This window comes from Podarcis vaucheri (genome assembly GCF_965113315.1).
Source record: "Podarcis vaucheri genome assembly, chromosome: 10".
Classification (NCBI taxonomy): Eukaryota; Metazoa; Chordata; class Lepidosauria; order Squamata; family Lacertidae; genus Podarcis; species Podarcis vaucheri.
The window spans coordinates 46,932,209-46,944,825 of NC_138748.1; the positions used below are offsets into that span (position 1 = coordinate 46,932,209).

Genomic DNA, 12,617 nt, shown 5'->3' on the forward strand with positions numbered 1-12,617 from the left:
AACGGGGGGGGGAGAGCTAAGCTCCACCACAAAACTACTTTATGGATTTGTTGTGAGGATTCATTGGGAAGGAAGGAGAGGAGAATCTATGGCCCTCAACCTAGAGATACATCCTACATCCCTCCCTCCCATCCAGGACAAGAGGTATCAGTCCCAACCTAGATGCAGCTATATATTTTAGAGATAGCTGATAGATAGATGATAGTTCGACATAGCTCTTTTCCATCTTAGATGTACCGTATATAGAGATATACAGTGGTACCTCTGGTTACAGATGCTTCAGGTTACAGATGCTTCAGGTTACAGACTTCGCTAACCCAGAAATAGTGCCTCGGGTTAAGAACTTTGCTTCAGGATGAGAACAGAAATCGTGCTCCGGGGGCACAGCGGCAGCAGGAGGCCCCATTAGCTAAAGTGGTGCTTCAGGTTAAGAACAGTTTCAGGTTAAGAACGGACCTCTGGAACGAATTAAATTCTTAACCCGAGGTACCACTGTAGATAGATCCCTCCCATCCTAGATAGATAGCCACCCCTTTCATCCTAGCTTTCATCTATCTATAGATAGATATCGCTCCAGTCCTAGATATAAATCTAGAAACCCTTCCATCCAAGATAGGGATGTGTCTATAGACATCGCTGTCCCTCTCATCTCCATCAAGAGATGCTCCAAAGGCAGTCCTGTCTCCCTCTAGTTTTTTTGTCCCACCACATTATCTTTCCCTGGACCGGCCGGCAGGTTGACCTTGACATGACTGTCTCTCACTTCCTGCCTGCAACTCTTTCCCGCCACACCAGGTGCTGCTTGGGACTGCGGGTGCAGAGAAAGTACCCAAACCTCTTGTCCCGGCCACAACCCCTTTAGCCTGCACCGGCCCCTCTCTTTTTTTGCAAACTGGTGCTCGTCTGGCAGAGATGCGCGCACACACACACACAGCCTCGTGGCTCTTTTCCTTCTGCTGCTGCTGCTGCTTGTAGCTGGCACCCCTCCAGCCCTTCTCCCGGTGTGCCATCCCCGCCCGGCACTGCAGTTTTGGTCATATGAGCAGAAATGATGAGGAGGGCACTCCCCCCTCCCTCCCTCCCTTTCCGCCCCCCTCCCCACACCCTCCTCTCCCGTCTTCTTCTTCTTAAATCTTTTGGCACTTTCCCTCCCAACAGTTGCAAGGATGGCGATGACTGACGTGCTCAGCGCTGACGATATCAAGAAGGCGGTGGCAGCCTTTGCAGGTGAGCCACGCCGGAGACTTCCAAGTACCGGCGGGATAGATGGGGTGGCCGGGGGGTGGGGTGGGGGAGGCATTGCGGAGAGTGGGGCGCATATCTTCCGAGGTCCGGCCCAAGGAGATGCGGTGAGAAGGGGGCGGCTGGGGTTTTGCAAGCGCAGATTGCCAAGCTGAGCGGTCCAAGTCCGGGGCTCACGTCCTCCTCTGCTTGCTAACTTCCTCGGAACACCTCTAGCAAGGCAAGGCAATGCTTCGTTGATTTTACTGCTAAGAGAATCCACTGCGGGAGGGCTCTGCGCCGCAGCTAGCGGAGAACTCCCCACATTTGGACAGCCCCAAAGATTGGCATAGGGAGCCCTGAGTAATCTGGAGCCCTTCTGGCAGCAAGGCAGCACCCCACCCCCCACCCCCAGCTACGACCTCCCCTCCTTATCCATCTTTCCAAGGACTCGCATCCCTTGCTCTGCTTGTGTCTGCTTTTCAGGATGCATAACTTTTTCAAGACATTCCGTGGGTTTCAGTCAAGCGGGGCTGCGGGTGTGGTGGCTGCAAAGGTCCAAACTTCGCCTGCAAGAGAGGCTTCCTCCCGCTTTTTGAACATGCAAGCTGCCGTCCACGGTTCAGGACTGTGGGCAGGACAGGGTTAACTCAAGTGTCTCGATCCACCACCCACCCACCCCCGGCTGCAGGATTTGGCAGCCCCACTGCTTAGATGTGAGGCACCAACCTTCCAATTTCCCACTCGGGCAGCTCCCTCCTTGGAAGCACGCCTTCGGTCCCAAGTCAGGGTCTGGAGGCATGTAAGGTCACCGCCTTGCTGAAGCTAAGCAAGCCAGGGTCTGGCCAGTGCCTGGGGTGGAGGAGACTTCCTGGGAGCCACATCTACGCCGCTTTGGGTTCCCTTATGGAAGAAAGGTGAGGGTCTGAATAAAGGTCAGTGAAGATCATTGGCCTGGGAAGAGCCATAGCTCAGTGGCTAGAGTGCCTGCCTTGATTGCAGAAGGTCCCAGGGTCGGTGCTTGCTCCGGCATCTCCAGGTAAATCTGGGCGAGATTCCTGTCTGAAACCCTGGAGAGCCGCTGCCAGTCCGTGTAGACAATATTGAGCCAATGGTTTGACTCCGTAAGGCAGCTTGCGATGACAGAACTGAACAGAGAAACCTTTAATTCGGCCCTGTTCACACACATACGCAGACTAACGCCAAGGTTGCAGGTTCGATCCCTGTATGGGACAGCTGCATATCCCTGCATTGCAGGAGGGTTGGATTAGATGATCCTCAGGGACCCTTCCAACTCTGCAATCCATGATACCCTCAAACATGTGGGCATGCAAAACCAGGATCACAAGGCAGAGACACCCCAGTTAGGCCAGATCCACCTTTCCCAGGTGTCTGTAGCTCTCCGGAGCTTAGCGCCTGCACAAGATATTTGCTTTGCCCAGCTATCTGTGTTCTAAGCAACTTCCAACCAACAGGACATTTCTGGCCTCGACCCGAATGGACATGCTACAACCCACCTCCCCTCCCCCCCAACCCTAAACCACTACGATGTCCTCTTTGCCTCCTTCTCCCTGCTCACGCGGCGACCTTGCCGAGAACGCCCAAGCCAAGGGCTGAGCTCGGAAGGAAACTCATCGCAGTAGCAGCCCAAAAACTCGAAGGGAAGGCGCGCTCGTCTGCAAATCACTTTAGTCCTTGGCACTTCATTGCTCTCGCAAGTCTGGCTCCCGCGGGAAATACGGGCCAATATGAAGACCAGGCTGATTCCCCACCCCGCTCCTCTCTCCCTCTTTTTCATTCATTGATTCTCTCTTGATTTGCATGCAGCGGCGGACAAAGGCTGCTGCCCACATCAAAGGAGGCCGGCCTAATCAGAGCACTTCTTAGAGGTCACTGCGTTCGATTTCCCTAGCGCCTCCCCCGGATTTAGAGCCCTTGGCGAGACGCGTCTGGAAGTTTCATTTCAGAAGCGTTTAAGCTTCTGATGTCCTTTATTTGCAAGAGTGAGAAAAAGAAACTGTGCTGTGCTACAGCAGTCTCTGGGTAACTGCCCTAAATAATATGCATACCAAGGAATGATAAGGGGGGGAGCCTTTGGAGAAAACCTTGATCTATCAGCACACCTGACTACGAGTTGTGGGGCTATTTATTATCTCTATTCCACTTCCTCCACCACCCCGCTGCTTAGGTGTGCAGGGCAGGTTACAGACTCAAAATATGACAAGCAAAACAGCAGGCCTCTGTTGTCTTCCCTGGCAGCAGGGCTGCTACAGTGATGCTTAGGGAAGGGAGGTGTGTTTGAAATGTTGTGAATTCCACCACCCCTTGCTCCCAGGTCATACCACATTCAGAGCTACCCGAGTCACCCTTTTTCAAAAGCCTGTCTTTCCTGTCCTGTCTCTGCTTTACAAATGTGCCTGTCTCATGGACAGCCAGCAAGGACCAGAAAAATGTCAGTCTTGGTTCCTGAAATGTGTGTGTTGGTTGTGGGTGAGGAGCTAGAATACCTCTGGGAGTCTCTTCCAAATAAAGTCAAAGTCACCCTTGGCTTATATTTAAGTTGTATCTCTCACCCACCACCCAGCCCATGATGTCCAACTGCTTCAAACCATTGGGAAACATGGGACAGAAATGCTATAATAAAATCAATAATTTCCACCACTCTCGGCCACAAAAGTGACTAGCCCACAAATATTTCTTCTAGGTTCCCGGCTCACACAGACCTCTGTTAGACATTTGTGGCACATCAAGCATGAAACTCTTAATCTCAGGGTTGTGGGTTCGAGCCCCAACTGGGCAAAAATATTCCAGCATTGCGGGAGGTTGGACTAGATGACCCTCAGAGTCCATTTCAACATTACAATTCTATTATTTTCTCAACAGCCCCAAGGGGGATGGGTGTGGGGCAGAAACTAGTTACCTTCCAGATTACCATAGTCATTCTGGTGCAGTTTCCCAGTTATGTCCATGGTGTTAGACAATGCAGCAACTTTGCTAAAGCTTAGAAGCTCTGGTTCTAGTCACTATTTGGATAGAACACTACTTGGGACTCTCAAGGATCCTGCTATTGAGCTCCATAGCTGAAGAAAGGAGACATATTTGTTGTAATCCTCTCAGATACTTAGTTGCGCCTCCGTCAACAGGGAGAGAAGGGAATCTATACATATGAATTCTCTGGTGCTTTGCAAGCTCCAGCAACAAATTGCAGGCACTTTGCAAGGCCTGACAATCAACTGATTGTCACCAGAGGCCAAAATGGATCACCTGATGTCATTGTGACATTGGGTGAATGACAGGTGAGCAGAGCTGCCCACTTGTCAAACTAGGCCCACAGGGTGGGAGAGACAAGGAGCTGGCCTTTCAAACAGATCTATTTCCTGCTCCAATATAGATAATAATTTTCTCTGTACTTAGCTGCCTGCCACAGAATGCGTGAACTGACTCCACTGGAAAGCACTGCGTTTGAAATGATTTGTGGTGCCAGACCTACGGTGGCCCATTCGCACATGCAAGCATCCACTGGTGTTGTTGCTGTCACTAGCAATGAGCAGGCATGAATTAACCAACCCCATGCCATCTGAAAAGTGAAAGATGAATGGGCCTGTTTACAGAGTTAAGGTTGCTAAAGTGCCTTGTCAGCCACTCTAAAACTGAGGTGCCCTCTTCAATTCTCCATCTTCCTGCAGCTGCCGATTCTTTTAACTACAAGAAGTTCATTCAGCTGGTGGGATTGAAAGCTAAGAGCAAAGAAGATGTGAAGAAATGTTTCCACATTCTGGACAAAGATAAAAGCGGTTACATTGAGGAGGATGAACTAAAGTAAGGAAAGATTCATGTTCCTCTCATATACCAACTAAAATATGGGTTGTAAAAATAATGTGCAGCATGGACTGGTCTTAAACATTGCAGCATCTGGTCATATCAATATATGCATAGAAGATGTTAAGCTACCAGCCATCATATGACTAATATCAGCCAACAGAAAAGACAATCCACATGCCCCATACCTAAACATTAATTGATCTTTTTGCTCCCCACCCTCAAAATATTTTGTTTTCACTTATTTAAACAAGGAGAAGCAATCAACAATCAAGCACCACACCCACCCCCAGCAGAAGCACCAAATGTCTATTTAATTCCATTTAGCTTTTAAGTCATTTCAGTTTTTAATCAAAGGTAACATTCCACAGGTTGCCATGTATCCTTGGAAGCCTATAACAATGTTCTATTGATGTTGCATATGTAACAAAACAGTTTGACCAAGCTGTGGGAGGCGGTGGAGGACAGGGGTGCCTGGCGTGCTCTGGTCCATGGGGTCACAAAGAGTCGGACATGACTAAATAACTAAACAACAACAACAATGTAATAAAACTATGCCGGGTTAATCAGAAACTAGTAGTTTTCTTTTCTGTTCAACTCTCTTGGACAAGGGTTGTCAGTTTCTCCAGTAATATTACCGGTAAGTCCCAGAGTTGTGAGATCCAGAACTCAAACGCAGTAAGTCTGCATTTAGTGTCTTCCAATACCTTGCAATAGTAAGCCAAACTTCAGTCATCAGGTGAGTAATGAGATCCTTGTGGGAAAGTTGTGGAACTGTTTCTGAATAGTTGTTTGTTTATATTTGTATACTGTCCTTCATCCAAAGATCACAGGAATAAAACCATAAAGTGCATAATAAAAACAAGAACAAAACAAGCCAATAGCACACACACACACACACACACACACACACACACACACGAAAAACACACACATTTAAATGATGTAGGATGTTAATCAGCCAAAGGCCTTGCTGAAAAGGGACATTTTTACCTGGCACCTAAAGGTGTATAATGAAGGTGCCAGACAAACCTTGCAGAGAGCATTGCACAATTGGGGAGCCACTGCAGAAAACTCATGTTCCTCTTGTGAAGGAGGCACATGAAGAAGGGCCTCCGATGATGATCTCAGGGTCTGGGGTGGTTTATATGGGGAGAGGCAATCCTTTAGGTATTGCAAGTGGTTCTGAGCTGTTTAAGTGCCATTTTAGGACCCAAAGAGATATCTTGTTTTGTGATAAGGCCTGCTTTATGAAAAATTGTTGTCACTTGTCCAACCAGGATAAGCTAAGCTTATTCAATGTTCTTGACTGGTGAAATACAACTAATGCAGATCCAAGAGCTCAACCAAGAGTAAGAGCCGGTGATTTTAAATTCAGTTCTGTAGCCAGACATGGGGGAAGAAAGGCTAAAGTTACATCCTAAGTCATCCTAAGGGCTCTCATCCTAAGGGTAATCCTAAATCAGGTGTGGGGAACCTTTGCCCCTCAAGATGTTGCTGAACTACAACTCCCATCATCCCTAGCCATTGACCATGCTTGCTGGGGTTGATAGGAGTTGTAGTTCAGGAACTTCTGGAGGGCCAAAGGTTCTCCATTCAAGTCCTATGTCAAAGAATCATATACTTGGAGGAATATTGTAGGCCATCTTGCCCAACCTTCTTGAGGCTGGAAATCCAAAGCAAGAGCATCTCCAGGAGTTGGATGTCCAGCTTCTGCATGAAGACTTCTGGGGAGGGAGACTCCCACCCCCAGTATTTAGTTTCAACATCAAACTGTTCTTGATTTTTAGAAGTTTCTCTTGATGATCAACCAAAATCTACCCTCATCTCACAGAAGCCCATTAGGTATGTCCTGCCCTCCAGGGTACTGGAAAACAAGTCTTTGTTCTCTATAGTGGGACAATCCTTCAGGTATTGGAAGAGTGTCATCATGTCTCCCCTCTCAGTCTTTTCTTCTCCAGCCTAAAGTTAGCCTATATAGAAGTAAGTCCATTGAGTTAAATCAGGCTTACTGTTTAGGACTGCAGCCTAAAGGTATATCATTTATTTAAACATTTTAATAACATTTCATGTTAATAGAAAAAAATTAAAAAGTCAGTGTCAAGTGCTGATTGGGTTGGAGTTGTTTGCCTTCTTACTGGATCAAATATTGCCTGCATGTTATTTTCCCTTATATCTTTGCAAGTAAGAGGGCTTTAGCCTTTTTATTTTTTAGATGAAAGATGAAAATTCAAGGAAGGGGATCTGGATTATCCCCCGAGGGGGTCTCGCAGCCCTTGCCCCCACCCAGCTACAGCCCTGCTTGCAGGGGCTGAGCTCATGAAGTAAGCACTTAAAAAGAGGAGTATTCTCAAAAGAGAACGGATGGAAGGAATCTGTAACGTGGCTTGAAATAACTGCTGAAGCATCTGAAATAGAGCTTTCCCTTGTGAGACTCTCTTCCACCTGAAGCAGCCTCAAGTGACAATTTCCTCTCTTTCAGCGACATTAGGAAGGTCACCCTCACAAGGCAGGACAGGGCCATGTTAGCCTGTTGTGCTACAGAATGAGAGCAAATCAACTCAATCCAGGCAAGGCAAAGGCAGAGGTAGAGGTGTTGATGGTGGTTCTTGGGGGAAATGCTGCTTTGTGAAAAGGGTCGCACACCTCCTTAAGTTTGCAGGTTAAGGGGCGCTTCAGATTTTCAGGTGACAACTCTAGCCAGGAGTGTGTTCCCTCACCTGTGGTTGATCTGCCAGTTGTACCCTTTCCTGGAGACCAGGGACTTAGCCATCATTATGCATGTTATATAGTAAACCACTCAACTTGTCTATAGGAACATACCTTCTACGAGGCTCTTCTTGAAGACAATTTGGAAACATCAGATGGTCTAGAAGGAGGCAGTGTGACCTTTACATGTTACTATCCACGGGGGGGGGGGGATGGTGTAACACTGATCCTCTGAAAGCTCCACTAGTTCCTTGTCCAGGAGTAGCCAGTTGTTGTGGGACAACAACACTCATCATCTCCACCTAGGGTAGCCAATGGACAGGGGTTATGAGAGTTGTACTCTGACATCTGGAAGGCACCACATTGGCTACCTTTATACTAGTCTGCTTCTGGGCTAAATTCAAGCACTAGTTTTGACCTTGAAAGCCCTTTGAAACTTAGGAAGCACCTTGTCACATATACAACACACACCCCTATAAATTGAGATGTTGCTCCAGATGCCACCATCATCTGAAGTGATGCCACCTGTGGCCAAAAATTGGTATTTTGTTTTATTTTTATGATTATGCCTGAGGTATGGTATTCCTTCACCAAATAGACCTGCAGTACAAACCCCAAGGCCTTTCAGTATCTGGTGGATGTGCATTTGCTCTACCTGACCCTCACATATGGCTTAATTCCTTTTCTACCATTTTTAGTGCTGCCCTACTTTTTATTGTGAAATGTTTTAAAAACTGAACAAAATTATGTTTGATTGTGTTTTTATTCTGTGCTTTGAACCACTTTGGAGCACCTTTCAGAGGAAAAGCTGTCCGTACATTTAGATAGCAAATATGTGCTACATGCATGAAATTTAAAAACTGGGTAACTCGGAGTTCTCATGACTTAGCTTCCTCTCCCCCTCCCCCATTCTTCTCATTGATAGGTTTGTATTGAAGGGCTTTACCCCTGACGCCAGGGACCTGACTGATAAAGAAACCAAGGAATTCTTGGCCGCTGGAGATAAGGATGGAGATGGCAAAATCGGTGTTGATGGTAGGTGCTTTGCCCTGGAGAGTTCAAATGTAACACCAGCAGGTCAGAAATAGTACCAAGAACAACCATGCATTGAAAAGGAATGATTTTCAAAATGTATGCTGGGCACAAGAAACAAGACACAAGAAAGATGTTAATTCAGTAATTTGATACTCCTGTTGCCCCAAGGCTGCTAGTTTCCAAGGAGACTGTCCACTGCGTCTCTGCAATCTCCTTCCAATCAGTCATTCTACCACATCATTGCACTGGAAGGTCTTCTTCTTCTTTGGCGATCACTTGTAGCCGAGTAAGATTGTCTTCCATAAATACGGTCTTAACAGTGAGTCCGTAAGTGACTGTGGAGGCCAATTCTGGATCCACATGTCCTTCCACAGTGGGGACATTGGTGGGAGTTGATCATGGTGTGGATTTGCCAAGCGTGCCTCCCTCTTAGTACATTTCTCCCTTGCGTCCTGAGTTTGAGCGTCTTCAAAGCACATGACACCTTTGGTAAAGGCTGTTCTCCAACTGGGGCGCTCGCAGGCCAGTGTTTCCCAGTTGTCAATGTTTATACTACATTTTTTTTAATTTGCCTTGAGACAGTCCTTAAACCTATTTTGTTGACCACCAGCATTGCGCTTTCCATTTCTAAGTTCGGAATAGAGTAGTTGCTTTGGAAGACGATCATCAGGCATCCGCACAACATGACCAGTCCAACGGAGATGATGTTGAAGAATCATTGCTTCAACACTAGTGATCTTTGCTTCTTCCAGTACACTGATATTAGGTTTGCCTGTCTTCCCAAGTGCAATCATTTACGCTGCAAAGGTGCAGCAGGACACTCACCTCTCTTTGCAGGAGGCTGCCCACTGCATCTCTGCAAGAGTCGTGGCTTTGGGGTCACATCTTTTGGGGCAGAACAGTCAGTCATGCAAAGATATACCTCAGAGAGTGACTTCCTCTCATTCTGTCATTGTCTAAAGAGTCTCCCGGGTATAAGGGTGAGGTGTATCTCCATTTTGAATTCAGAACGTAAGTGGGGCACAGTTATCAGAAGGTGAGAAATGCTAGTCTAAAGTGATGGGACTTGGGTGAAAGGGCAGGCTTCAGGGAAAAAGCACAGCTGACTTCAGGCAGTTCTCTCTAGCAGGTTTACAGGAAAGCTCTGTGAGCCTCAGCCCTTTCTTGTGCCTATCTGGCAAAACATGTATTGTTGTTTTGACTGCATAAAATATCCCACAGAGCACTGTTACATTATGGGCATTGGAGGAAACTAAAAATGTGGCTCCTAGACCAAGTCAGGCAGCCCAGGGCAGGTGTCAGCACCAGTGGGTCCTAGCAGCTGCCAAAGGGTCTGAGCAAAGAGTTAATGCCAGTTCACATGCAGTTGGCAATTTAGCATCATTGCCACCTTTGCTACCCACAGCTGAGGGTGAAGGATGTGAAGTAAGGCAAAGGGACATGGCTTTAGCTTCCTGCTGTTGATTAATCTGCCAGGACAGCATGTAGGTATATGTGTTAGGTATACGCATACATTGCAAAAAAGACACCCTCCTCCACCCTTTTGGCTCTACTGTGACCATGTTTGTATTCTTGTGCCACCACCTCTTTCCATGAAGCATGCCAGGGGAAATGCATGATTCATAAATCTAGGTCATATTGGTGTACTAGAAACAGGAGTTGGCATGTGTCCCAGAGCCAGCACTTCAGTTGTGTCTTTGGCCATGGGAACAGTGAGAGACATGTCATGTGCTGATCTGGCAGTCTTCCATGGCCATTAAGAGGCAAAAACGAGTCCAAGAAGGAGATGGAGATCTACTAAGGTGGCCCTTCCAAACAGATCTCTAAGCAAGCCAATAAAAGTCAGTCTAGATGGGCCTCTCGATTTGCATAGTGACTAGGAAACGAGGGTGTCAATATTGTTAGGAGCTAAGGTCACTAACCTTTTCCTGGTTGCTTTGAATTGGGTGGTATGTGCAGGAACCCTTCTGCCCTAAGATTCCATAGAGGTAAAGGAAAGCAGCTGAGAAACCAAAGAGAAAGTGAGGCACACACAAAACCCACAGGAACGTGCTGTGGAGATGCAGGCCCCCCGAAAAATTCAATCCTGTAGACTACAGGGTACTCCTTCAGAAGTGGCTTCCCTGCAGAGAAGGTACTTGTGAAGTACCACTCTGCAGGATTTGACCGACCTATTCTCAGCACAATGGTGATGATGGGGAGAGGCTGCACCTCCTTCCCCACCCTGCTCCTTGCCTGACCATATGTTGAATTGTGAACCCTAATTAAACATTAGCCCAGCCCTCAGGTTGAGGCTCCCCCAGGTCAGCCTGGCTTGCAGGGTGGGAGCTGTGTACAGACCTAACAATGCCAAATCTCTTGCATCCCAACCTGGCAACTTAACTGGGGGTGGGACTAGATGATCCTTTCGGTCCACTCCAACTCTACAATTCTATGAATTGTAAGGAAACGACGAAGTGAAATAAGTGTAAAGAGTAAGGAGTAAAGAGAAATAAAACCTACCACCTCCAGATGCTTTGGACTACAACTCCCATCAGCCCCGGGCCCCACAGCTATGCTGACAGAGGCTGATCATGGAAGTTTTAGTCCAAAACATCGGAGAGGGATCAGGTTAGCGAAGACTGCCTTAAAACATTTACTCATTTACTCCCTGCTTGTGCTCCTGACACCAGTGAAATTGGTGATTTGACAACTGGATCTCAGAAGACATGAACAACGAGGCTGGTCCTTTTCATCACAGCCCTCATAGGGTGCAAACTTGACTGTCTCCTCTTCCTCTCTCTTTTTCCTCCAGAATTCTCAACCTTGGTGGCTGAAGCATAAAGGCATTGACCAATCTCAACCCTTCATGCACCCTTCATTGCCTGATTCCAACTGTTTTTTGCTGACCTCCTTGGTTCCTCTTCTATTTATTTATGTTATTTTATACTCCAACTCTGTTCCTTGCAGCCCTGCAACTCTGTAAATTGTGCTGAAAGATGCTGTTAAAATAATAAAGGTCACATCAATCTGGGCTCCATTTTCCTTGCCTTTCACATGTGTTTCATTTTATTCCGACTTGAAAGGATGGAGGGAAGGCAAAGAAAAGAAGGATGAGGTTAGGAATATAATCCTCTTGGCTATCTGGATACCCCTTTGCCGAAGCAGCTCAGGCTGGTATAAGGTGAGCAGCACCGAGGAAATTATTTCAGTAGGGATATGCCAATGGCAAATGATTTCATCTCATTTCACTTTGCGGCAAGACTGATTTCATACTCTCCCAGATACACACACTCATGCGCATGCGCACACTTAGCCTTGACAAATCTCTAGTGATACCAATTACACAACTTCATTTGGCAGCCGATTCCTTTGATTTAACTGTTCTTGAAGCTGTAAAACATGTTTTAATGGCTTGCCTCGGATTTCCCCCCAAACATTTTTTTAAATGCTCAGTAAATCTTCCCCAATACATTCAGCACATTACATTTCCCAAATGCAGGGAGCCATATGAACAAAAAGGCCATACAGCTACATCAGTCTGTGTCGATCAAACTCAAATATCGTTTCACAAATGGCTGTAATGCAGGATGGGACACAGAGTGTGTCAACCAGTAGTACTAGTTAGTAACTTAGGACAGGAAATAAAGTGACTCATGCTATGAAGAAATTTAGATTAGAAAAGAAATCACTTCACTGAGACCTCAGCATAACTAGTAACACTCCTGCCCCATGAAAAAATAATGTAGGGTTCTTTTTATCCTTGACAACAAGCAAGGTTTTGCTTTTAAATCTGATCCAATATAAAGGCTGTTTCTGAAGCTGAAAAGCAGCTTCTTCCTGGATCTTTGCTA

General features: G+C 46.7%; 1 protein-coding gene across 2 annotated transcripts in view; it reads left to right on the plus strand.

The window, feature by feature from the left end:
- The window catches only part of PVALB (parvalbumin), a 43,460-nt gene extending 31,657 nt beyond the window's left edge, over positions 1–11,803 (plus strand). For both annotated transcript variants that reach the window (XM_082240289.1, XM_082240288.1), the window contains exons 2-5: positions 1,159–1,227; positions 4,908–5,040; positions 8,675–8,784; positions 11,579–11,803. In XM_082240289.1, coding sequence (XP_082096415.1) covers positions 1,167–1,227; positions 4,908–5,040; positions 8,675–8,784; positions 11,579–11,607 — 333 coding nt within the window. In that variant the 5' untranslated portion in view covers positions 1,159–1,166 and the 3' untranslated portion in view covers positions 11,608–11,803. The remainder of the gene's footprint in view (positions 1–1,158; positions 1,228–4,907; positions 5,041–8,674; positions 8,785–11,578) is intronic.
- Positions 11,804–12,617: the final 814 nt, after the last annotated feature.